The 23,148-nt window shown below is 38.9% G+C and overlaps 1 protein-coding gene across 1 annotated transcript; it reads right to left on the bottom strand.

Annotated features, from left to right (window-relative positions):
* Positions 1–102: 102 nt before the first annotated feature.
* TMC5 (transmembrane channel like 5) lies at positions 103–20,462 on the bottom strand. Its single transcript, XM_062588603.1, has 22 exons — positions 20,389–20,462; positions 19,603–19,802; positions 19,108–19,212; positions 18,331–18,423; positions 17,433–17,532; positions 16,720–16,810; positions 16,156–16,404; positions 14,769–14,920; positions 14,118–14,262; positions 13,471–13,626; positions 11,559–11,725; positions 10,926–11,004; positions 10,436–10,533; positions 8,643–8,738; positions 7,935–8,010; positions 7,145–7,278; positions 5,697–5,870; positions 4,377–4,455; positions 3,943–4,035; positions 1,148–1,249; positions 803–848; positions 103–218 (listed from the first exon to the last, which is right to left on the bottom strand). Exons 1-22 carry the CDS (start codon positions 20,460–20,462, stop codon positions 103–105), a joined length of 2,625 nt encoding a protein of 874 aa, XP_062444587.1.
* Positions 20,463–23,148: the final 2,686 nt, after the last annotated feature.

Genomic DNA, 23,148 nt, shown 5'->3' with positions numbered 1-23,148 from the left:
ATTATTTTAATGGTTCTTTCAGTCATTACTGCAAAACCACACTGCTTTCTGCAGAACGTCAGGCCATGATTAACAACATTCTTTGTTCATTCTGTGTGATGGTCAAAAATCCTCGTCATAATCTTTGTCTTCTCTTTCAGCTTCTCGTCTAGCACGCAGAGCAAGTGCCAGTGCTTCCGACACCCCTGTCCTGCTACTTGGCCGAGATGTCTCTGCATCTATTTTTCACAAAGGAAGTGATGTTAACCTTGCTAGGTGCAGGTATAATAACCACCCGCTGTTTAAAGCCCCACACTATTTAAATGTCTGATCTGTCCAGTACTTAGAATGAAGGAAGATGTTTGCGTGAACTGGGAAGAATTGAAGTTGCCATGCAAGATGCCCCAGCCATTTTTATGTAGGACACAGGATGTTCTAGGGACTGTACACCATTAATAACCACTGCTGGGATTCACACAAAGGTGTGAAGCACACATCTAATGTGATGCAATAGTCTTGTCTTCCTTGCTCTTGTAATGCAAAGTGGCTCATTTTCCCAACCCAATTCAGCTCTGGTATGAAGAAGCTAGTGATCAGACTTCAGGAGTTAATTACCACCATCACAATAAGCTACCAATAAGCATACCCTGCTAGAAGACACTTGCCCTAGAAATCCACTCTTTTTGTTTTCCTTCTAGCCAAGATGATAACATTTTGTCTATTATATCAAGCTATTATATTCTGCGTCTGTCCTGAATCAAATATTTTTACTGAGTTGAACTTCTGAGAGTTGCTTTCTCTGTGTTTAGCATTTGTTGCTTACCGAGTGGAAGGCCAATCCCCTCCAAGATCTCAGGAGAATAGGAAAACTGGAAACAGAATTCACAGTCAGATTTAGGTGTATGCTTTCCTCATCTGCCTGTTATCTAAAAAAAGTACCAGTTACCAGTAACAAAATCATACCCTTTCTTCAGATCTTAAGCAGGTCTATAAGCATGTGAGTATTCCAACAGATATTCTGGTTACATTTTTATATTCAAATCAATCTTTTTAAATTTTTTCCACACATAGGATGTTATCTTTGTTCAACATATGCTCATTGTCCTTATCATGATCACAGTTCTATATAGGGAAATCATGCAGAGACTTCCTTCTTCAGCTATCTTACCTCATCGTAGGATGCATTTTGATTTCTGTCAAACGTCCTTTCTAGGTAGTTTGGCACATGCTGGGCAGGTTGCGCAGATGAGTGGTATGAAGCAGAGCTTGTCTAAAAGAGAGCTGACATTAGTAATATCTCCTGGCTTCCAATCATGACTTTTTGGTTAGTATCCACATCCAAGGCTGTTACCCCTTGTTTTAGAGACATGTCCTTTCTTCTAGATCCACAATTCAATTATTTTGGCCCCTCCTTTTAGGTCCATCAGACCTTAACAACTACAAGAATATCCACAGTTGGTAGCTTATTAAACCCTCCTCCCCTCAGAAGTCCCAGCTGTCTGTGGTCTGGACAGTGCCTCCAGGGTCTCTAGTATTTGAAAATTTCCTAGCACAAGAAAGTGTTCATTCACTTCAAACTTCCCACTTACAATCAGATGTATTTATTTTCACTCAGAGATTGGATGGCATTAATGACATCCAGTACCATGTCATCCAACGTCAATCATATGGGTGGAATTTTGTTTATTTTATTTTGTGTATGTCTTTTTTTAAACTAGTTTTGCTACATTTCAACATTTCCTGAGTCAATCTGGGTTTAAAGAGAACAACAGAAAAACTGAAGCAGCATGAGGACCATATGCCTCAATATGCTCCTTACTTTATAAATTCAAGATGTTAAGTCCCTTCATTTAATCTGAAGAGGTTTATCTAGCACAGGACAGTCCAAGGACACCCGTGTGGGCTGAGGCATGACAAAGTGTTTCCTTCAGAGCCGAGCAGTTCTTGGTATTAGAACTTGATCTGCTTGGCTCTGCTTTGAGAGGAGGCTGGACTATATGACCTTCAGAGTTTCCTTCCTTCCTCAGTTACTGTACAATTTGATGGTACTAGAAGGAACATCATGGTCACTGCAATGGAGAAGACAGTCTGGAGAAGTCAAGGGGGTACCTGGCTGATTATAATAAGAGAAAGTCTGTGCAGGGACCACAGCACATGAAGAGGTCTTTGTTTTGGAACAGGTTATCAAGCCTTGAGGAATCGGTCCCCTACAGTAATCTGGAAGTCCACTGTTAAACCTGGGATGGGAGCAAGGAGTATAGTGCCCTGGTATGCAGTGGAAGGAGAAAGAATCAAGTTTGTCTTGTGAAGCACCAAGCAAAGCAATTTTTGTTGGGTCCTGGGGGGGAGGAGGGAGAGGAAACAGCTCCTGAGCACCTGAATTTATTAGTGTGAGTTGTGCACAAGCAGCTGCTAGAAGCCAAAAAGCCATCTGTCAGGCTCAGAGCAGAGACCGCCTGACAGCAGAGGCTGTGTCCGGTCTAGGCCTCCATCTCGTGGTGACACAGGGACACAACCTCCACTTTGCAAACTGCACACAGTTTTTGTTAGATTATCTCCTAGTGAGGTAATACCACAGCCCTGAACTCAGGTATGGGGAGGACAGATCTAAGACAGAAAGGACTTGGTGGTGGTTTGTTACCCACACAGAAACAAATTTGCAGTTTTCCCTTTTCAATCTCCTGTTCTTAGACTCTGCTGCTGGAAACTCCTCTAATTCTCGGACTGGTCTCTTGGGCATGTTAAGAGTTACACAAACAGTTCAGCTGTTAATGTAAGACCATATGTACAAATAACCAGGTGGAACAGAAGTAGATAAGGTGCTGCTAGTGCAGGAAGGGCAGGACTCATGACAGTAAGGCAGGATGCTATGAAAAGTAGCCTTGTTGGTCTAGGCTGTCTGATTTTGGATACATGGAGCTTCCTGCCTGGAAGAGGCTACTTTTGTCATAGTATTTTTTATTTTTGCTTATTTCAGCTGTTTCAGCTGGTTTCCCTTGTCTTCTAAGGCTTTGGGGGAGAGAGCCTGGAGAGACAGGGTATCTGTGAGGAAAAAGGTGTTTGTTCTTGTTCCCTGCTACAGGAATTTAGAGACTGCAGCAGCTAGGAACACGGCAGGGATAAGTTTGCAGCAGAATGTGACAAAATACAGGCCTGCTACTTTTCAGAGACTAACCTGAAGGGGGTGAGGGGAAAAAAAAAGAAAAAACAGTCCTATCTTATTTCAAAGCTCTAACAAGGCACTGAGGAAGTAGAGTAGAAACAGCAGTTGAAAAGCAATGGTACACTGTTTTTCATGGGATCCCCCACTCCAGGGGAGTCAAAGACTTTTTGCTCAACTCAACTGAAAACAGCACACAGCACCTACATATGCAGAATTTAACATTAATTTGTTGGCTCAGCAGGCAGTAATAACATGAAAAACAAATTCAAGTTAAAGAGATTAGAAATCGTGCCTATCTTAACATTGGATGGGATTTAAAACAGAGTTAGGTTGGGGCACTCAGTTTAATTCATCTGAAAAGACAGTGGAGAGAAACCCAAAATCTCCAAGAAAACCTGGAGTCAGGAAGAAAACAGTCTCCTCCTTAATATAGGCAAGGCTCAAGTCTGGCTGAACCCTTTACTGGCCATCACTACACCTAGGTCAGGATTTTTTTTTTTTTTTTTTTTTTTCAGTTTCCTAATCATAAGTAATACCTATTGAGGGTAAGTACCTCTCTACCTCCTTCCCAGGTTAAATCCTAGTCTGGAGCAGGCAGCTATGGGATATCCAAGGTATCACTTTGGTAAGCTGCCTGGAGTTAACCAGCAGTCAACCAACTGAGGTAAGGTTTTTAATACAGACATATCCCAAAAGACTGCTCATTTGCAAAACCAGAGAAATCCCACAAAATCATAACAAGCAAGTAATTAAAACAGTAAACATAAAACAGTAAAACATATCTGAACTACCAAACTGACCTGCCGGTCTTGTCCTCTTGGTACAGATAGGTTTTGTTTTGCCATCTGTAGTGCCCATAGTTTTTCAAGTAAAAACATTTTATCTTTTCCTGCCTATGGTGAAGAGATATTTGATCATTAGCTAGAACACATTAATCATTCTTGAGAGATGCTCAAGGCCTGTCTATGAGTAACCATTGACCAGAGTAATCATTAAAATTCCTTTTATTCTAAAATAATGTACTTACAAAGGAAGCTGCAGTAGCATAGCTTGAAGGTGAAATTATTTTTCAATAACTTTTTGCTTGTGAGTTAAGTTTCCCTATGATTCTTATTGGGGAGGGCTTTCACTTTCCCCCACAGTCATAGGAAAAAGCATATTACAACTGCACAACAGGAGGATGATACGATCAATAAAGTCAAATTTTAACAAGAATTCTGAAAGTCAAACTTACATTAATAATTTGCTTACGTAAGAGCTTGACCATGGTCTTTCTTCCTTCTATTATTTGCCAGTAAAGATAAGTAATAATTCTAAAGAAGAAAATAAAGGCCAAAAGATGAGCACTCATATCCATGTGCATCTCCTCTCATTCATTGCCTAACTGGAAAGTTATCCTGTGCATTTTATATACTAAATTATCTATCTATCTGTATCATTACATATGGAATGGCAGACACATGAAATGAGTTCAGATATTTTCCTAGAAACGATGCAAAGATCTATGGGCTCTGACTCAAGATCACAAATACAATTAAAGTAGATCAACAGTACAAGGTGAATCTCTGATAACATATAGGAACCTACTGTTCTTACCCCATCTTGTATCGTTTACTTAGACATACGAGCCTTAAATCATAACACCGAATACTTACTGCTTCCAGGCAAATCCTGGATCCACTAGTAGTCAATGGAAACTTTATTGTTTTACGAGAACAGCATTTGATCCTTAGGTGTGCAAGACCCAGCCTATGCTAGAAGTATCAAGCAGTACATCTATAACATCAAACCCTCCTAGGGGGTGTATATCGCATATGCATACAAGCACATACTGTTTTTGCCAAAAGAAATTATTTTGGTCCAGGAGATGGTATTTGAATTTACTTGAGATTAGTTGGAAGTAGACTGCAGCCTCTTTCTTAGCATTCCCCCACACGGTGTGCTCACTTTAATATGCTGCAATACACCATGTGTGCAGCATGCCCTCCCCTGCAGTGTCCCCGCTATAGCTCAGATATTCTTTACATGGTACCGTCTCCACAAATGACTCAACTGCTGGAAAGTGGTCAGAAAAGACATAGCGAGCACCCCTTGAACTTCTGCCTTTTGGCGGAAGGTTCTAGTATAGACCTAGCTGGTATCACCTAGGCTTGAGAAAGCTGGCCCTTTCTCTGTTCATTCATTCACCACGGAGGGCAGGGGGCACAACTTATCTGGCCAATTGTATGCAGCACATTTCTGTTTGCTGATGTTCTTAAAGCTAAGCACGCCAGTGGTAATAGGATCTGGAAGCCTTGGCATCAGTAAACTAGAAGAAGTCAGTCAAAAACAATGTCTCCCCAGGTTAGCATGAAGCTGGTTTGTAAAGAGCTTTGGGATCCTAATATGAAAGGAACAGCTTTTATAACTTCATGTACTTCAAATACATGAATTTCTAATATATTAACTCTGATGTTTTAAGACATACTCTACAATTTCACTGCAGAGAATGCCTATGACAGCCAGCTTTCCCCTTCAGGTTCTTCCTCAGTGCTTTTGATTAGCAGGTACTTACAGAAGAAGGATAGAGAGGATGAAGAAGAATAGTTCACTCTGAAATAAGTTTTGGTAGATCCATACTACCCATTTTGAGCCAGGGTAATTTTTCAGTATTTCTATCCATTCAGAGATTGCAGCATACATAGAAGATAAACCCCTGAAAGGACCACATTCTTTTGAAGGTTTTAACCTGAAAGTATGAGAAAATAGACATTAAAAGCTTCAGGTACCAACCACTGATTTAGTTAAACAATCTGCACACCAAGATGCTCCTTAGTTTGCTATAGACCTCTGGTCTCTTTTGAGCCTTAGGGAACTTCCATCATCTATGTCTGCTCTTTTTGTTGCTGTTTTTTTTTTTTGTTTGTTTGTTTGTTTTTTTGTTTTGTTTTTGTTTTTCACTTGGGTGACATTTTGCCCATAAAGCACCCAGTCCAGCTCATGCAGTCAGAGATAAGAGACCCTAATGCAATGGAACAGTACCAGTCCTTTAAAAGGCAATCTTGACCTAAATGTGACAAGTCTAAATGTAATAACCTACAAGTAACAACATAGCACAGGCTACAGGAATTTGAAAATCTGAACTTTCTAAGTTGCATTATAGATCCTTAATAAAACCATCATCCCACCTTGCCTTCCAGAACTTGAGTCACTATGTGCTTTCAGTAACAACAGGATGCAGTGAAGTAAGGTAGTCCTCCGCAAAAATGAGTTTTCAGACAAACTGAGATAGTAAAATGTTGTTGCTTTGAGACTGAACCAGTTCAGAGAATCTGAAACTCCCACTTGGCATCTGGAGATATTTGCTCTGAAGTATATCATTCACCCTGCTTTCAGATGTAGCCACCTGTTTTGCTACATACTGAAACCATGTGGTTGAGAATTACCAAGAAAAAAAAGGGGGGGATATTGGTGTTGCACTCATTACTGTGACCACAGAAGAACAGACACACAAACAACGTAGCTTTAAAATATTGACAACCACCAAGCTGCATTATTGCTCAGTACTTGCTGCAAGGAGAGCCTTTGAAGTTTGGAAAATAATCCAGAAGGTGACTGAATTGAGTTTTTACAGGTGTTTCTCCCTCATAGACCCAGTATGGCTTATAATGCAAATAAGCCCAGAAATGGGCTAGGTCACACAAATCTTTGATGAAGGAGAAAAGCCAGATCAAAGAATTTGCTGTGACATCTAAAAAGAAAACCAAAACTTCAGTGCAACTTTGTTTCTCCTCCTACTCTCTTATGGGACAGCTTATGCTTCCATACATCTTGTATTAACCACATTCTTGCAAAATAAGAGTGATTTGTTTTGAGAACACAGAACATTTCACGAACATTTGAAACCTTTCGTAGGCAGTTAATACAGATTTATCTTTTATACATAGAAAAACACTGACTCCTTTGCCTGGTATCAGATCAATGCATAACATGGTAAACCTGAACTTCAGTGTTCTTCCATACCTCCAGATAGTGACTGCAATGACAGACAGGGCTCCAACGAGGGACGGAAAGAACAGCAGGAAGATGAAGAACGTTGTCATTTGAGCAGCTCTCCAGACCTTGCGGGGGGGCTGACAATTCATCATCAGACTGACCTTTAAAGAGATGAAAGTACTCCCAGTCTTGGAATGGTGCTACCTTCTACTTCCATTGAGTTTAAGTCAACCCTGCTAAAATTTCTGGAGGCAACTGCTGGAACACCATTGTTTCACATTCTTATAAAAGAAGTTCTTGGATAGATACACTGTAGTTTTTTAAAATTTCAAAAGTACAGCCTTTCAAATAGTAAGAGGCAAAGTGAGGGCCTGATGGCTTCACTGCTGGGGGGCTCCGGGAAGCTTGAATCAATGACTCTAGTTATAGTTTTGTTCCAGTTCTACATTCAACACTACAAACCACTCAACCCCCTAATAAATAATCTATCATTGGGTCACACTACTAGAAAAAAAGAAGTCTGAAAAGAAGAAAATTCCACCAAGATCTTTAGCTGAATCTTCTTGCTAAGATTTAGATTACTGAGGGGGCAGAGGAGGGAGTAAGAAAGTCAAAGTCCCATCGACAGGCTGTATCTGTACACATACATGCAGCCCCCTTAATTTCCCCAGACTTTAATTTCACTAAAACTCCCTTAAACTCCAAATCTCACAGCCTCCAATGAGGCCCAGCACTCTACACCAATTCATTCCTGCTAAGATGCCAAATGCTCTAAGCAGCATAGTTCTTTATGACGAATGCAGGTAAAGCTTGTTACCTTTTTCACATAAAATACTATAGAAAATGATATCATCTGGATACCAGGCAGCAGAGGCGAGAAGAAGATACCAATCCTACCAGAAAGGATTCAGCGGGGAAAAAAAAAAAAAAAAAAAGTTATATCTTCAGTGTTCACTGCACTGTGCTTACTGCACTAAAAGCAGAAAATATCATCCTGTCTTTATATATAGTCAGTGTTCAGTTATTGGTAGATGTAGTTATATTAACAATGATCCTGTATCAATAAGTTAGCCTTCAAAAATATGCAACTACAAACCAAACATACGGATATAGTTTCACACATATCTGCAAAAATCTCTTATAATTTAAATAACATACACATTCTTAGAAGGAAGGAAGGAAGAAATAAGGAAGCTTTTCCAGTGTTTAATACTGAAACTATTTCAATAGGAACACCATTCCAGTAGGTACGTAAGCAAAACTCCAGGATGTTCATTCTACAGCTTTCTCCTAGAGTAGGCAGCCATGAGGTAGACTAATTTGCATGGATTCTGAATACAGTTATTGCTGTTACCTGCACAGAAAATGGACAAGTCACAATATTTACAAAGATACTTAATATACTGTCTCATACATTTATCCTGTTTTTTCCTCCATGATGCAAAGCACCCATAAAAGCACCAGTCAAGACATTCTGTGGTACTCTTAGTACAAACAAAGCTTTGGCTGTAAACTTACCACTTACCAGGTCAAAGTCTGTGCATAGATCAAATCTAAAACATTTCGTGCAACATCAAATTCTGGCACCCCCAGGCTTACACAGACTGTAGTTCCAATAATTCTTGGGGGGTAGAGAAAAAAAAAAGATCAAACACAATAGCATTTAGTAAGTGATAAAACCCTCTACAGAAATCTCTGCAAAGAACCTAACGAATACAGGCATCTGTGATAAACTATCCAGGGGACTTCGTTAACCACACGTCATGTAAAGCAGCTGCAGCTTGTTGATTAGATAGCAAATCAAAAATTAAACAGTAAAATAATGAAATAAGACCTAGGATATTTTTCATGCAACTTAAAAAATGTGTGTGTGTATATATTTACATTAAATATAAACATACTTTCCTGGTTAAACAACTGAAACTGCAAGTTACCTCAGTACAAAACTGTAACAGCTTTTCAGTTTCTGAGTCCTGAAAAATCTCAGCCTCAATCAAAAATCTCATAGAATGATATTCTTAACATATCCTGAAGTATGCTCTACTTCAAACTAAGAAAAGTCCCAAGTAGCTCAGACACAGACAGGTAAGCAAGTACCCAGAGGATTCCTGCTGAGGACAATCAATCTCATTTTACCACCTTATTTCCTCTGAGCTAGATTCACTTTCTCCTTTTTTTTTTTTTTTCCTTTTCTTTTTTTTTTTCTTTTTTTGTGTCAATATGAGGAAAGCTTTTCCCATCTTGCCTTGAATACTGGACTTTGTACCATCTGGTCAGCTGCATCACCAACAAGGTTTCTGGGCAGAGCATGTTGGTGGTGTCTCTGAACACAAACAACTGTACTTTTAATCTTTTATGGCCGTAAGTCTGGTGCTTTCCCACAGCTCCTACAGGATGACATTTATCACTGCTGACACTGCAGTTTGGTACTGCGACCTTTTGCTGGGAGTTGGCTTCCTATCTGAACAACATGAGGACACAGAAAGATCAAAGGTAAGAACTGTACAGGGAAGGTCTTCAAGGTTTTCTCAATGTTGTTTGTTGTTTAATTAACATAAAACTTAAGAAGTTCAAACTTGTAAACCAATTCAGTGATTGTTTCATGCAAAAGGCAAACAGTCATGGACTTCCCACAGAGCTATTGCTGGGAACTCTAAATGCTCACAAACACCTAGCACTCTACTATCTCAAGTCATAAATAATGCCTGGCAGCAGAAAGGAACACCTAGCAGATCTCAGAAGTAAATGACTTTCTGCTTATTCACTTAGCTGAATTCGTATCAGTTAAAATACTTCCCTACATACCATGGTACAGAAATCTACACTTGCAAGTCATATTACATCCTTATCAAGGCTTGTTAAAAGAAGATTTTAAACTTGTGTGCACTCTGTAAAGCAATATAACTAATAGATAACAATTACAGAGGGGCACACTGAGGAAAACTAGTAGTGTTTCTGTGCATATACAGAAAAGCAGTGTTTTCTGCCCATGGCTCAACTCCTGGTCCTTTGTCACCCCACTCAGGAGATCTACCAGAGTACACTGTGGTTTCCCTCCATGCCTGGTTTCCATCCAAAGGAAAAAAGGACATGTTTGGAGAGCAGAACAGTACTCTGATCTCCTCCTCCTAAGAAGGAACTAGGATAAAGAAAACCAAGGCAGGCACCCAGAGACTAGGCCTCGTGGAAACAACCAAGGAAGCATCAATTGTGCCACAAATGTGCTTCTGCTGTACTTTTCTCACATTGGAAAGGAAGGACCACATCTCTGTCACCAACCTTTATGAACAAAAACAAAATAAAAAAAAAAATACTTACCTTCGTACAAATTCTCCAAAGAAACAGCCAAGTAAACAGAATATGAAGTCAACCAGAACAAGACGATAGATATCTTGGCCAACCAGAGTTTCCCAACACTTTGAAAAAGGAAACCAAAAAAGCGCATGCATACCCAGAAGTAAAAAAAAATATGCAATTCACACATTCTTCACTAATGCTATGGCATTTGAAGTCTGGGCCAGGACCAAATACTTGTTAGCATCCTAACTAATCACAGCTGATCTCTTTGAGCCATGCTGCAAATAAGCTTAGACCTGAATTGAGTAACTTAAAAAAAAAAAAAAAAAAAAAAAAAAAAAAAAAAACCACACAGCTCATTTCTCTAGAGATTCTAATAAAGAAATGTTGGGATGGCAAATTCAGTTGTACAAGAGACTGCAAATATTTTGCTTTGCTGGAGCAAGCCTATTATCAAAGTGGTTCCTGACCTGATATTTTAAGTCAAAGATTTGTATTTCTGAAACTTTACCTGTGACTCTGATGCAGCCACAATGTTAAGCCAGTAGCAGCACAGTATTCCAACAATTGATATTTTCAGGATGATATTTCTAGAAAGAAAAAGTAACAGTAACTGCACTGACAGCTGGCTCATAAGCTTATTGAAAGGAATGGTGGCAGAATGACCACAGGTCACGCATTATTACCTCTTTTTATAGTAACAATAGTACTGCACAGTGCCAGGACTAATAGGAGCTCTCCTTAGAGCTCAGGTGCAGCATTATTCTACTGTCCTGGCAGAAAAGGACCTGGCCGTGACAACCTTGGCTCAGGTACCCACTAAGCAGACCTGGAGACCTGCTTAAATGTGTCCTGAGATAGGACGTTGCCTTGTAATTGCGTTGAAACGTTCGTTTGATAGCAATGTGTTCATGTGTTACGGACTTTTCAACTTCTGTCAAAACCATCGTTGTTATATGATGTATGCTGACTGGATGTGTGAGCTTCACATGGGAGGAAGGCAGTGTACAAAACTCTGGAGAAGACAAATTCTTCTGCTCCATTGCTCACCACTGCCTGCCAATGCCACCTAGACAGTCATCTGTCCAAAAGAAGAGTCAATCAACTTCAGGCAAAAAGCATTAAGAGGAGTTAGCAACAGTACCTAGTAATAGTGACATATATCTGGTGTTTGGGATTCTGAAATTTCTCCAGGAGTCCAAGCCATGAGTAGAAGAACGGGATGAACGCGTTGAGGAGAGAGGCAACAATGGGTAGCACCAACATGGCAGCTTGGCTCTCCAGGTCATTTTTATGCTCTTTCGTGAACAGCTTTGAGAGGAGAAAAAACAGAACAACGGCAACAAAAAAATTAGAGTCTCAAGTAAAATACTACCTCAAATTGTATCCACAGAAGACACACCTCCTTATATTTTCTTGGAGAGGCATAACTTGCTCACTGGAGACTACCACTTCTATGGGCCCATGTTTTGCAGCAGAATACCCTTCTCTTTTCCCTGTCTTATACAAATATAGGGAGCAGTGTCAGCAGATCTGAAGTGGACTGGTACCCCAGGCTGGGCAAATGATCATATGGAAAGAAACTTCCTCACCATCTCATTATTCTGCTCTGTAGTATCAATGAAATAATATAAATAAAATTCAAATTAGACCTAAGTCTTTATCAGGGCCCTGACTGCATTCTCTCCCCACTCCTAGGGATTTTGTTGTCATCTCGATACCTCATATAACAACGATGGTTTTGACAGAAGTTGAAAAGTCCGTAACACATGAACACATTGCTATCAAATGAACGTTTCAATGCAATTACAAGGCAACGTCCTATCTCAGGACACATTTAAGCATTTGTTGCAGGGAATAGAAGGCTCTGTTCCTGTATAATCAATCTTTCCGTATTTTCTCAACAATAATGTTACATCTACATGGAACTGATCAACCTGACAGGCTGTGCTGTGCTAGGCTCACCATGTTTCCTGTACTCCATCTTACCCTCCCCCTCCGCACTAGATTGAAGAGATCCAAAGGGCATGTCTTTTGCTAAAGTTCTTGTACTACATAAAATAAAGGATTGCCTTTCTGGGTGAGGTCCCCAATCCTTCAAGTTAGTGCTGATCTCGATGAAATAGTTATTGCTCCTAATCCACCCACAGATGCTCCCTCAGAGCTGTTGCAGTATCTGCTGTGTCATTCAGAGGATCCACATTAGTAAAACCTTCTATTATAAGCATAAAAGTTATACTTTTCATCATTTTAGGATCATCGAACCTAAGCTGGGATAGGGAGCAGCTACTAGAGCGGTTGTGCCAGCCAGGCACAGGTTGGAGATCAGGGTGCGTAGTGACCTCTGGCAGGGTGAGGCACTGCCAGGAACCAGCACAACCAGGCTGCTCCACAAGGGAAGGTGAGTTGGGAGTCAGGCATGGTAAGCAACACAGAGGCAGTGCCCTCTCTGACGCAGGAGGAGTCCTCCAGCACTTGAGTAAGGCAAATGGAGCAGGTACAGTGACTGTCACCAGGTTCAGCCAACAGTTCAGATTACCAGACGAGTCCATAGTGATGGGGCAGATCCAAGGTCAAGCCAGGAAGCCAAGTCTGGGGGACAGCATCTGGATTAACGGGGCATTTGGCCAGGCATGGGCCTGGTTGCAGCATAGCTGCAGTGTAGCTCAGCTGGGGACCAAGGACGAGAGGCTTTTAAGCCTCATCTTAAAGGCAGCTCTTAAGCAGAAGGGCAGGACTTGCAGAGGCATCTTCTAGCTCTTTCTTTCAAGACCACCAGCTGCACTATCTCTAAATTGGCCATAAGACCAGGCAGTCAGACCTCTGGTGCAGGGGGAATGTGCTCGGACCTCTCAGATCCTACAGTCTTTCCACAGTTCCCAGTAGTGTGCATCTTTCCAAAGCAGCTTTTTAGGTACAGCAGAGCTTGTGTGGATCAGCAGAAACAACAGCTATGCTTCCCTACTGTCTTAGTTGTGAACAGTCCACTGCTTACATTCAGTCTAAGATATCCATGTGAAAAATGCATCAAAAAAGACTGCAAAATCCATGCTCACCTCTAGATTATTAATGGAGAGGAAGTAAACACCGGCACAAGCAGCTACTGCAGTTCCCAGGGAAGCAACCCAAGAAGCAAGATGAATAGTAACATGAATAACTCTTTCCTTAAAAGAAAATTTCAGAACTTCTTGGTTTACTTCAAAGAGGGCTTCCTGCAAGGAAACAAATGCTCAGAATTCCTCAGCCAATAGCATAAAGCAAAACCTATTTAAAGTACTTGAAGGAAAGTACTGAAGCAAAGATAATTTCTTTAAAAGATGAGTGCAGTAATAACTTGGGAACATTTACCGACAATTTTGTATTCCTACCCTAAAAGTTATTTCTCAACAGTTGCACTATATTTCATAGCTAAGATCACAATTCTGCCTTCTGTTTATGAAATAGTTAAAGAGCAAGAAAAAAGTAGCAGAAAAAAATACTCTGGCAAATATTTAATAGTCACATAGATTCATAGAATAATAAATACAAATATTTATATGTAGCTTAAAGAGAAGAAAAACAATTTGCAAAGTCAAGTCCAGGAGTTCAAACAAAATCAAACTTAATCAGGAAGATTTAAGTCTAGTATGAACAGGACTAGCATGCCTGAGTCATTCTGTCAGAGGCTTATTTGTACACACAAACCAGCCTCCTTGTTCTGTACCTTTATTTGTGTGCTGAGGTTCTTTTGCTTCAGCTTCACAGCTTTTTCATTAGTTATATTAAAATCCCAAGTGCAAAGAAGTTTGCTAGCATTTCCAGAGTATGTCTGAGGGTTAATGAAGTTCTTGCGAAAGTATTTTGCCATGCTGCAATGAAAATTAAATTTGTGAGATAGGTAATGGAGAAATACACCAAGCCTTTACAGCAAGACAAGAAAGGGGATTTGTCTTACCACCCCTCCCCTTTGCTAATGGACCTACGTCAGAGCATCTCACACAGAAGACATGGAAAGTAAGTTTTAATTTAAGAAGCAACTCTTTTACATTTCTTTCTCTGAGTTGCTGTGGCAATGTTTGCCTTTGGAAGGCCATGTTAATGCCAGAAGATATTAGAAGCAACAGCTTACAAAAGAGGGGTCATGATATTCGTTAGTCTGAACTAAGATTATCTGCATGGCCCTTTCTGTTCTGCAGTTATTCTTCATCCATCCAATAAAAGTTTGATGTCAGACACTGCCTTTTGAGCAGAATCTTCCACTTAAATTCTAGAAGTAGAAATAATGACTTGCAAAAAGATACTCAGGTCAAAGCATCCCATAGTTACTCCTACTCACCATTTTACTTAGCAAGTGAAATAGGAACGTACAGCTTACCTGAACACTAAACTAAACAAACAGATAACAAAATAAATTCCAACAGTGAAGATATAGGCCAGCTGCATGTTGTAGGATGCACCATTTTCTGTCTTACTGATTGTAACATTGGTGTAAAAGCCATAGTAGAGCACTGTTTCTTGAAAATAACCCTGAAAAGATATGGACATCATTCAGAACATTTGTCAGCTGCATACGGCATGAAATATCATCATCTGAAGCCCAGTTCACGGAAATGGGAGCAGTCCCATTCCCTGCTGTGAAATCACTGTTGTGATAAAATTTCTTAGTATCAGGCCTTTTATTCTTCTTCTATTTACTAAAATCTTCCATAGTTTTGAGGGCTTCTTGAGGCATATAATGACTCTTATCCTTGTAAAATTCATGTGGGATGGTGGTGAGCACTAAACATATTTGCAGGATTTGATCTTCTCCAAAAATTTCTGAAGAGGGAAAACTGTAATTACTTCTTTCTTAGGCTGCAGTGACAGACTGTAACAACTATGATGGACACAAGAAGGAAATATGCAACATTTATCACTTGAATTACTATAAGTTGAACTCTTGCAATGGCGGCATTTCTTTGCAAAGGTAAACAGCATTACTATAGAATGCAACACTTTAAAAGCAATTCTACATGGGAAAAGCTCACACATTTACTTTTTAAAAAGCTCTCAACTAAGCACTAAAAAGACTAGTGTTCTGTTTATTAAGTGGATAAATCCTTTAACATGAGTAAAATTGACATAATTTTTACCACAGTCAAAAGAGGAAAAAAGATAATGAGTCTTCTTTTCAGATCACTCAGTTGATAAATACTAGTAGAATTAGAGCAGTACAAAAATCCTCCTTTAAAAAAAGTTTGGGACTTTATTCCCTGAGTATAAAGATCTTGACACACAGTGAAAAGATCCACCTGTTCACAGGCCACAGTGAATTCAATGGCTTGCAGAGATCTGTGCGCTCCTTGTGGGAGCAAAGCTTAAGAAACAAGCCAAGTTCACAGAAATTTGCACTATATTTTCAGAGGAAAATTAGCATAGGTAAAAATGTTCTGTTGAAGACTGTTTCAGGAAGGCCTGGCTTTAAGCTCCTTCAAGTTCTTCCACTGCATTCTCAGAGACTGATTAAAGAATTTCTGAAACACTGTTGAACACAGTGTTCAGGATGACAGGATGACATATGCATCAGAATGAGATCCATTCATCTCACTCTAGGCCAATGTTTGTAACAGTTCCTTTTCCCAAATGTGCACTAAATATTTTCTAGTAATATAAAAATTTAACTCCATCCTTTAAGAAGAAATAATTCCTTTTTAACTCTATCAAGGATTTTTAAAGTATAACTGCTTGCACACGATAGCATAAATCTGCTGTTACATACTTACAGCTCCAGTGATCAGTTCCAGACCCGAGAATGAAAGATTATTCGGTTCTGCTGCAACAAACTGAGGGACTGTTATGAAACTGAAGTTTATGAGGAATGAGAAGATGTTGAAAGTAAGCAGCCACTTCAAGAAAACAAAGTAAGAAAGAACACTGGTTCCAAACTTGCCACCAATGATCTTCAGAGTCTTGTGCCGTAATTGCAGTAGGTAAAAGTATTCTGACAAGCTATTCCTAAATCGTCGATATGACTAAAGAGCAAGAGAGGAGAAAGAGAATGAATCTCCACAAGCAGCCTTACACAGGACTCAAATTCACATAATACAGCCTGACATCTTTTACATTTATGTTTTGATGACAGGAAGACATCTCTCCCACTACATGTGCTCTAGGATGCTTAGCTGGTGTTCCTAAGTGCTACCATAACGCAAGTCATTACTGCAGCAATTAACTGTTTCTTTCGTAAGCAACATGAAGCAGGATACCAAAGACCTCAGGAGATGGTAACGACACTGTAGCTAAAGTTGTTTACTCTACTGTGATTGACAGAAATGCGTGACACTTACCACTGCCATTCTGCGCAGACACTGTGTACAGCAGTTGAATTGATTTCTGCGGCTCCCTGATTTTTTTGTTATTTCTTTAAGAACTTTATTCCTGTGGAAGAGCAGGGCAGCAGCTGACAAGCATTATAGTCAGGGCTGTACTTAAAGTCAAGAAGTCAAAGAAGCTGCTGCAAATACAGTGTGATACATGTGCTTATGAACAGCAGAAAAATAATGAAATAGGGAGATCGCTCTAACCGATCTTCTATTAGTTGATACCATGGCCCTTGTCCATTACAAGTTGAGCCATGACAGCATGTTCTAAACCCTCAACTAACTTATTGCTGGGAATAGATTTAAATATATTCTGTGATGAACAAAGCAACAGCTCAGAAAATGTGGCCTCTTTTCCATTTTCAATGTCCAACATTTAAGTTTCTTTTGGGGAAAAAAAAAGTCATCCTTCACAACAATATCTCTCATGATAATATAAAACAGAATAGCAAGGCATCCACAGAAAGGACAATGAACTTTGAATTTTTCAGTTAAAAATGAATTTTCAGTTAAAATTATTTTTCCCTGAAAGATGTTACTTTTTGAAAAGCACATTAAAAAAGTAATTTCAGTTCTTTCATCCTCAAAGTGACCAACCAAGGCTGAGCAGTAGGCAAACATCCACATTTGGTAACCAGATGCCAAAATTATAGTGCCTGTAAAACTGAACAGAAAATTACCTGATCTCTCTCTTTTTTTTCATCGTCTCTGGCATCTTCTGGATTGCTTTAATCCTTTCATGGGTAGACATGCTTACAAGATTTCCAACTAACTTTGCTTCTGAACAAAAAGTATTGAAAATCCAAAATTTGGGATAATAACAATACATTAGTTCTTATACAAAGTCTTAAATGGATATAATAACATTTCCCATTTTCACTACTACCAAAGTGCAATAAGTTCTGAAACTTAATAATTCTCCTCTGAATATCCCTAGTATCATCAGTCCTCTAATACAGATTCATGGACGTAGCACAATATCGAATGCTGAAAAACACATACATCACTCTTGCCCATTGCTGGTATAGTGCTAATACATACAGCTGCAATATAAAGGAAAATAAAATACTGAAAATCAAGAAGTCTGGTATATCGCTTATTCACTGCTTAATAGTTATATTTCTAAGACATTGCATATTAACTTGAAAGCTAAACTTTTGTTTTATTTATTCTATAATCTTAGTTGATGTTAGCACCCAAACTTAGCACTAAGTATGAATTAGCCAAAACTGTATTACTTGACTATAAAGCTGTCTTTATATAGTTGGAATTTGATGCTAATTCCAGATATACAGCAGCTGAAGATGATTCATTAGTTGGCCAAGCAAATCCTAATAGTTTAGCATTTCTTTCTACAAGTTAGCATATATTAGCATGGTACTGTGCTTCACTTATTGTGGGATTTCAGCATGCTAGCAGAATATAAAAGATGCATTACTTGTGTTAAGACAAGCCAAGTTGTTCACATAACAGCAAGGTTGTATACACAATTCTGAAAATAAACTAAGAACAGTATCAACCACATCATCCTTGTGCAAGATGCTACATAAATGTTGAACCATTTCTCTAAACTCCCACCTTCTTTGTGTGCTTGGTCTGTTTCAGAAAGGCTCCAAGATGTCATGAAGGTCTTATCAGTTCGTCTTCTGTTGCGTCTCTGAAAACAGCTAACTGAACAACACGCACTGCTTAGTAAGTACAGATACCTAGGCCCTGGGGCCAACCCACAGCTATTCCCACAGCACTCAATGCATCAACCTTCTTTCATGCCATTATTCAAACACTAGTGACTGTATCCCAAACCATCCACCTTCCAGATATGAAAAAGATGAGTTAGACCACAGTTTTCTTTGCCTCTTCTTTCTGGTAAGCTAATGGCCAATCTGCTCAACATTACATCCTCCTTCTGAACTGGAGCGCTGTAGTTTATGTGGCCTCAGTGGTGTGATGTATCTGTTAGTTAATGCTCACATTGCAGATCTTCACCAGATGCATTGTTTAGGTCAGTTGGTCCCCCAAACTTAGTATCATTTCTGTTTTGAGCCAACTTTCTTTGTAGCAATTTAAAGGAATCAGAAAATCATCTGTGTCTGCTTGTGGAGACACTTCTTGGACCTACATCACCTAGACACTTATCCTCTAGTCAATTACACTGGAAATCCACTCTTTCCCGACGTTGAAAAATTCAGCTACAATGATGCAGGATGGTAAAATAAGAGGACTCATAAAGCATAAATTCTATTACATTAAGAACTTCATACCTAAACTGGAAGGCTTTAAAATGATTATTATTCTGGGGGGTGGGAGTGAGGCTGACATTCAATATTCCAATTCACCACAAATTTTATGTCTTACCTTCAGATGCACTGGAAAGCCTGCGGGTAGAGGGATGATCCAGTGGGTGGAAAGTAGAAGGTGTGCTGTATGCCAGTTCTTCCTCAGGCTCAAAGGAAAGATTGTCTGTTGAAGACAATCAGAATTATACAGAAAGTCTTCTGCTACTATGGATTATTTACAAACACTAAACATCAGACTTGTTAATTAAATACAGCTCTACTGCAAACAGAGCAATATATTCCAAACCAAAAATCCTATACCTTGTTCCAATGTGCATTTTAGTAGTCAATGAATTATGCAGCCCACAAAAGCCTGTGTTTACTTTTCTCAACTGACCTGCTAATGTAACATCTGAATTCTGCTTAAGAAAAAAGGGAAGGAAAAACCACTGCCACCGGATACAAAGATATACAGAGACTTAAGTCTTCCAGAACTATAGGACTCCCTCAATACAGGGTGGTCAGTTACTTGGTTCAGTGTTTTTATAAGCTGTTTATATGAGAAATTACATACCTTGGCAATTTCCATGTGAACTTCTGCTTAAAGCAGCTACTCTTGGTAAACTTTGGCTGTATTCAGAGCCATGTCTCATGGAGGTCATTGGTATGTCTGGAGGATAATTCTGTCCTCTTCCACTTTGCTCTCTGTAGGAACCATTTGGTGAAGAATTGTAGGGGTTTTGGTGAGAGAACTGATTCTTTTGAGAATTCCTCCTGTAAGAGCAACAAAAAGGAAAGCCCTGAGTGCCAGAGAGACAATAGAAGAGACTATCTTTGAAGAGATAGTCTTAATAAATTGTTACCTTTTATCATCAAGTTTGAGTGTAATATAAAACAAACTCAGACTTGTATCTAGAACTCTGCTATCATAATTCTGATTTGATCATCATCTGAATTAGAAAGACTAAAACCTTTCTCCACCTGAAATCAATATGAAGTCTACTTAAATATGCATTATGCATTTGGAAAATGAGGATATCCAAGATTATGACACATTGTGAAAACTATTGAAACAGAAATATACCCACGATGTTTATGCCATAAATTCTAAAATACATTTAACTGGTAAATTCATATAACATGTAAAAAGCAAACATTTCTCTTGAACACCAGCTTCCTGATGCACAGCTTTAAAAATCTTTATCCGAGAATGGAAGCATAAAGGAGGAATTAAAAGAATTTCTCAAATTAAAACTGTGGAGATGGGGGAAAAAAAAACAAAAAACCAAACTTCTGCATTACAAATACAGAATTCCATTTGCTATGGAATAGTCACAACAGTAAAATTATACAAACTTACCCTCTGTCCATTTCCAGAGTTTCAGAGAATTGGTAGTCTGGATTTTCAAAGGCTTCATTGTAATGATATGACATGACGCGTCTTTGGTTTGGGGGAAGAAATCTTCCCTATTTTTGCCTCCACTGCTTCAATAATACGTTCACGGAAAGATTAATTTTTGACCTAATTACAAATCAGTTGCACAAACATACACAATGAGAAAAAAAAAAAGGGGAAACTTCACTTCAGCATCTTCATTTGACAGAAGATTTTGCTGGCTTGCTAAAAAAGTAAAATTAAACACTACAAATGGGAAATGGTTCTAGCTTCAAGCTCTGATTTTATTCTATTTACTGTCAGAAAATTAGGGTCCTAGTTCTATCTAAAACTAAGGAACTGGAGCGCAGTATGTACACTTCCCCAGTACTGACAAAGAAGCCAAGCCAGGTTTAGAAGCATGCCTCTTCATACAGGAAAAGCCAAACACACAGATTTTCTCGGAGCACTGTGATTCTGAGCCCAAAGAGGAGGTGAAGCCTGTCCACTTTCTTACTAGTAGCATCATCTCTAAGTCTCAGTTGTGAACACAGGACCCAATGGACCACTGCTATACACAGAGCTGGCCTTATTCAGAGACCTGCTCTTAACAAGGGCTGGTCTAAAGACTTAATGTCTTGATCGCCTAAAGAGGTTTATTTTTATCTTTATTTGGTACAAAAAGCTCCATTTTAGCCTTAAGCAAACCAGACTTGGGCAGAGTTTAATATTATCATCAGGAATGAAAGTGTCCAGATAAGCTGGTAAAAAGGGAATCTTGTGTTAGAGAAAAAGAATCCAAATTAATAGGCAGTTTGTGTAGTCAATCAAGAGTCCTACCAAAAATTAAAAAGGAAACAATTTTTAGTGTTGTTATTAAAGACACTGTGCCAAATTTGATCAGCTGGAAAACTCTTCAACAATATAGGGAAAAAAAAAAGAAAAAAAGAAAAAGGGCAGATTTGGCAAAATCCATCAGCCTCTGCTTTTATCTCCACTTCTAGAAAAGCAGGGCTGCAGCTCATTAAACAGTACAGTCTCACTAAATATTTTTTCTGCATTGGATTTTATTTCTTGTTTCCATTGCAGTAAAGAAAGTATGACACGAGTGAAATTATCTTCAAGATAGACAATTGTAGAGTGTCTAGTTTCTGAGTGCTTGCCAAAATCTTCTCATTATGCCAATATGATCCCTTAAGAAATTATTATTGTGTTATTTACACAACAAAAGACCTTGGAAAGTAGTCTGAAATCTTGCAGTCTGACATGCAATTGTAGAACATTACCCAATTTTTGCATACTGTAAAGAGATTTTCATATAAACATAAATGATTGAATTAAAACTCTTATATTTTAATGAGCAGATTGTCTATGCTTTCTTGCACATTATATCATGATGAAGTATGTTATAACTAGGCACATGTCTTCAGTAAATATTCAGTTAAAAAAAAAAAACTCCAAAAATATACCAAGCAACTTGAATATCTACTGTGATCAGCGATCCCTTGTGTAAACAATGGAATGAGATTCCTGCCAACAAGAAACTATAAACATAGCTTTTCCTAGGTGACACGTGTTTTTCTGGCAATCTCCTACCTATGGAGAAGGACCAAAAATTCTCACCTATTCAGACAAGGAATTAGCAGACCTTTATCCCCAAATAAAACCAGCAATCACCTAGGAACCTAAGGTTTTCACAGGAAAAAACTTGGGAAGCTTTTTCTCCTGAAAGAGGTAAATTTTATTTGACAGAAACCATTTAGCACTCCATGATCTTTTGGGAACTAGCTTACAATAAATCTGAAGTTTCATATAAAGTGTTTAAGAATTAGCACATTCTGTTCTTATGCTCCACTCAAAAACATGGAAACTCAATTCTCAAAAAAGATAATGACAATCTACTGCAAAGAGATGCCTGGAAGACTAACTTTCTCTCTATGAAAATGTTTCACATTTCAAATTGTAATGAAAAGCTTAAAAAAGAAATACATATCTTATTTTCCAGAAGAGGGAATTTCTTAGGCAACCCTCTTTGAAGAGGAAGCAAAATTAGATTTTTCCATTTCTCAACTGGTTTCCCAGGGACCCAACTCCATCACTGAAGACTCAGCCATCCAGAAAGCTAGGCAGGCAGCCTGCCAGCAAGGAAGCTGTAAAGCTGAGCACTGACCTAACCAGCTTGCAAGCTTACCTGATCTTCATTCAAAATGCAGAGAAAATGGCTATCTTCATGGACTGGTGCGAGTTCTGTACAATCAGCATTACCCAGAAGAAAGCTGTTCTGGTAGGAAACATCAATCAACTCAATGAAAGTGCATCCAATTAGAAAAAACAAAACAAAACAAACAAAAAAAAAAAAAACAACCCAAAGAAACCAGATCAACATGACTTTAAAGCACATTCATTACTTCTTTTGCTTACTCCTTTTAAAGAGCTCAAGTATATCCATGAAGGCACGCTAAGACACTCAAATGAGCCCCAGACAGAACCAAGTGACTCAACCATTATCTGATTTCCTTCGAGTCTTATGACGCACTTCAGCCCAGAATTTCTATGAAAATCCATGGGGAGATTTATAGTATGATGTGGAGTCCAGGTCATAGTAACCGGTAGAAAAATGTTCTCTCTCCATCTCCAAAGTCTGGGGGATTTTAAATAAATTCCCCATGCATGGTGGGACAAACTCAAATCTTTGCACTTATTCTTGAAAAACCTAGCCATTTTTCCCTTGCTGCCTGATAACAT

Source organism: Rhea pennata, chromosome 15 (genome assembly GCF_028389875.1).
Source record: "Rhea pennata isolate bPtePen1 chromosome 15, bPtePen1.pri, whole genome shotgun sequence".
Lineage (NCBI taxonomy): Eukaryota > Metazoa > Chordata > Aves > Rheiformes > Rheidae > Rhea > Rhea pennata.
The sequence above is the reverse complement of the archived record's forward strand: the minus strand, read 5'-3'. Positions and strand labels throughout refer to the sequence as shown.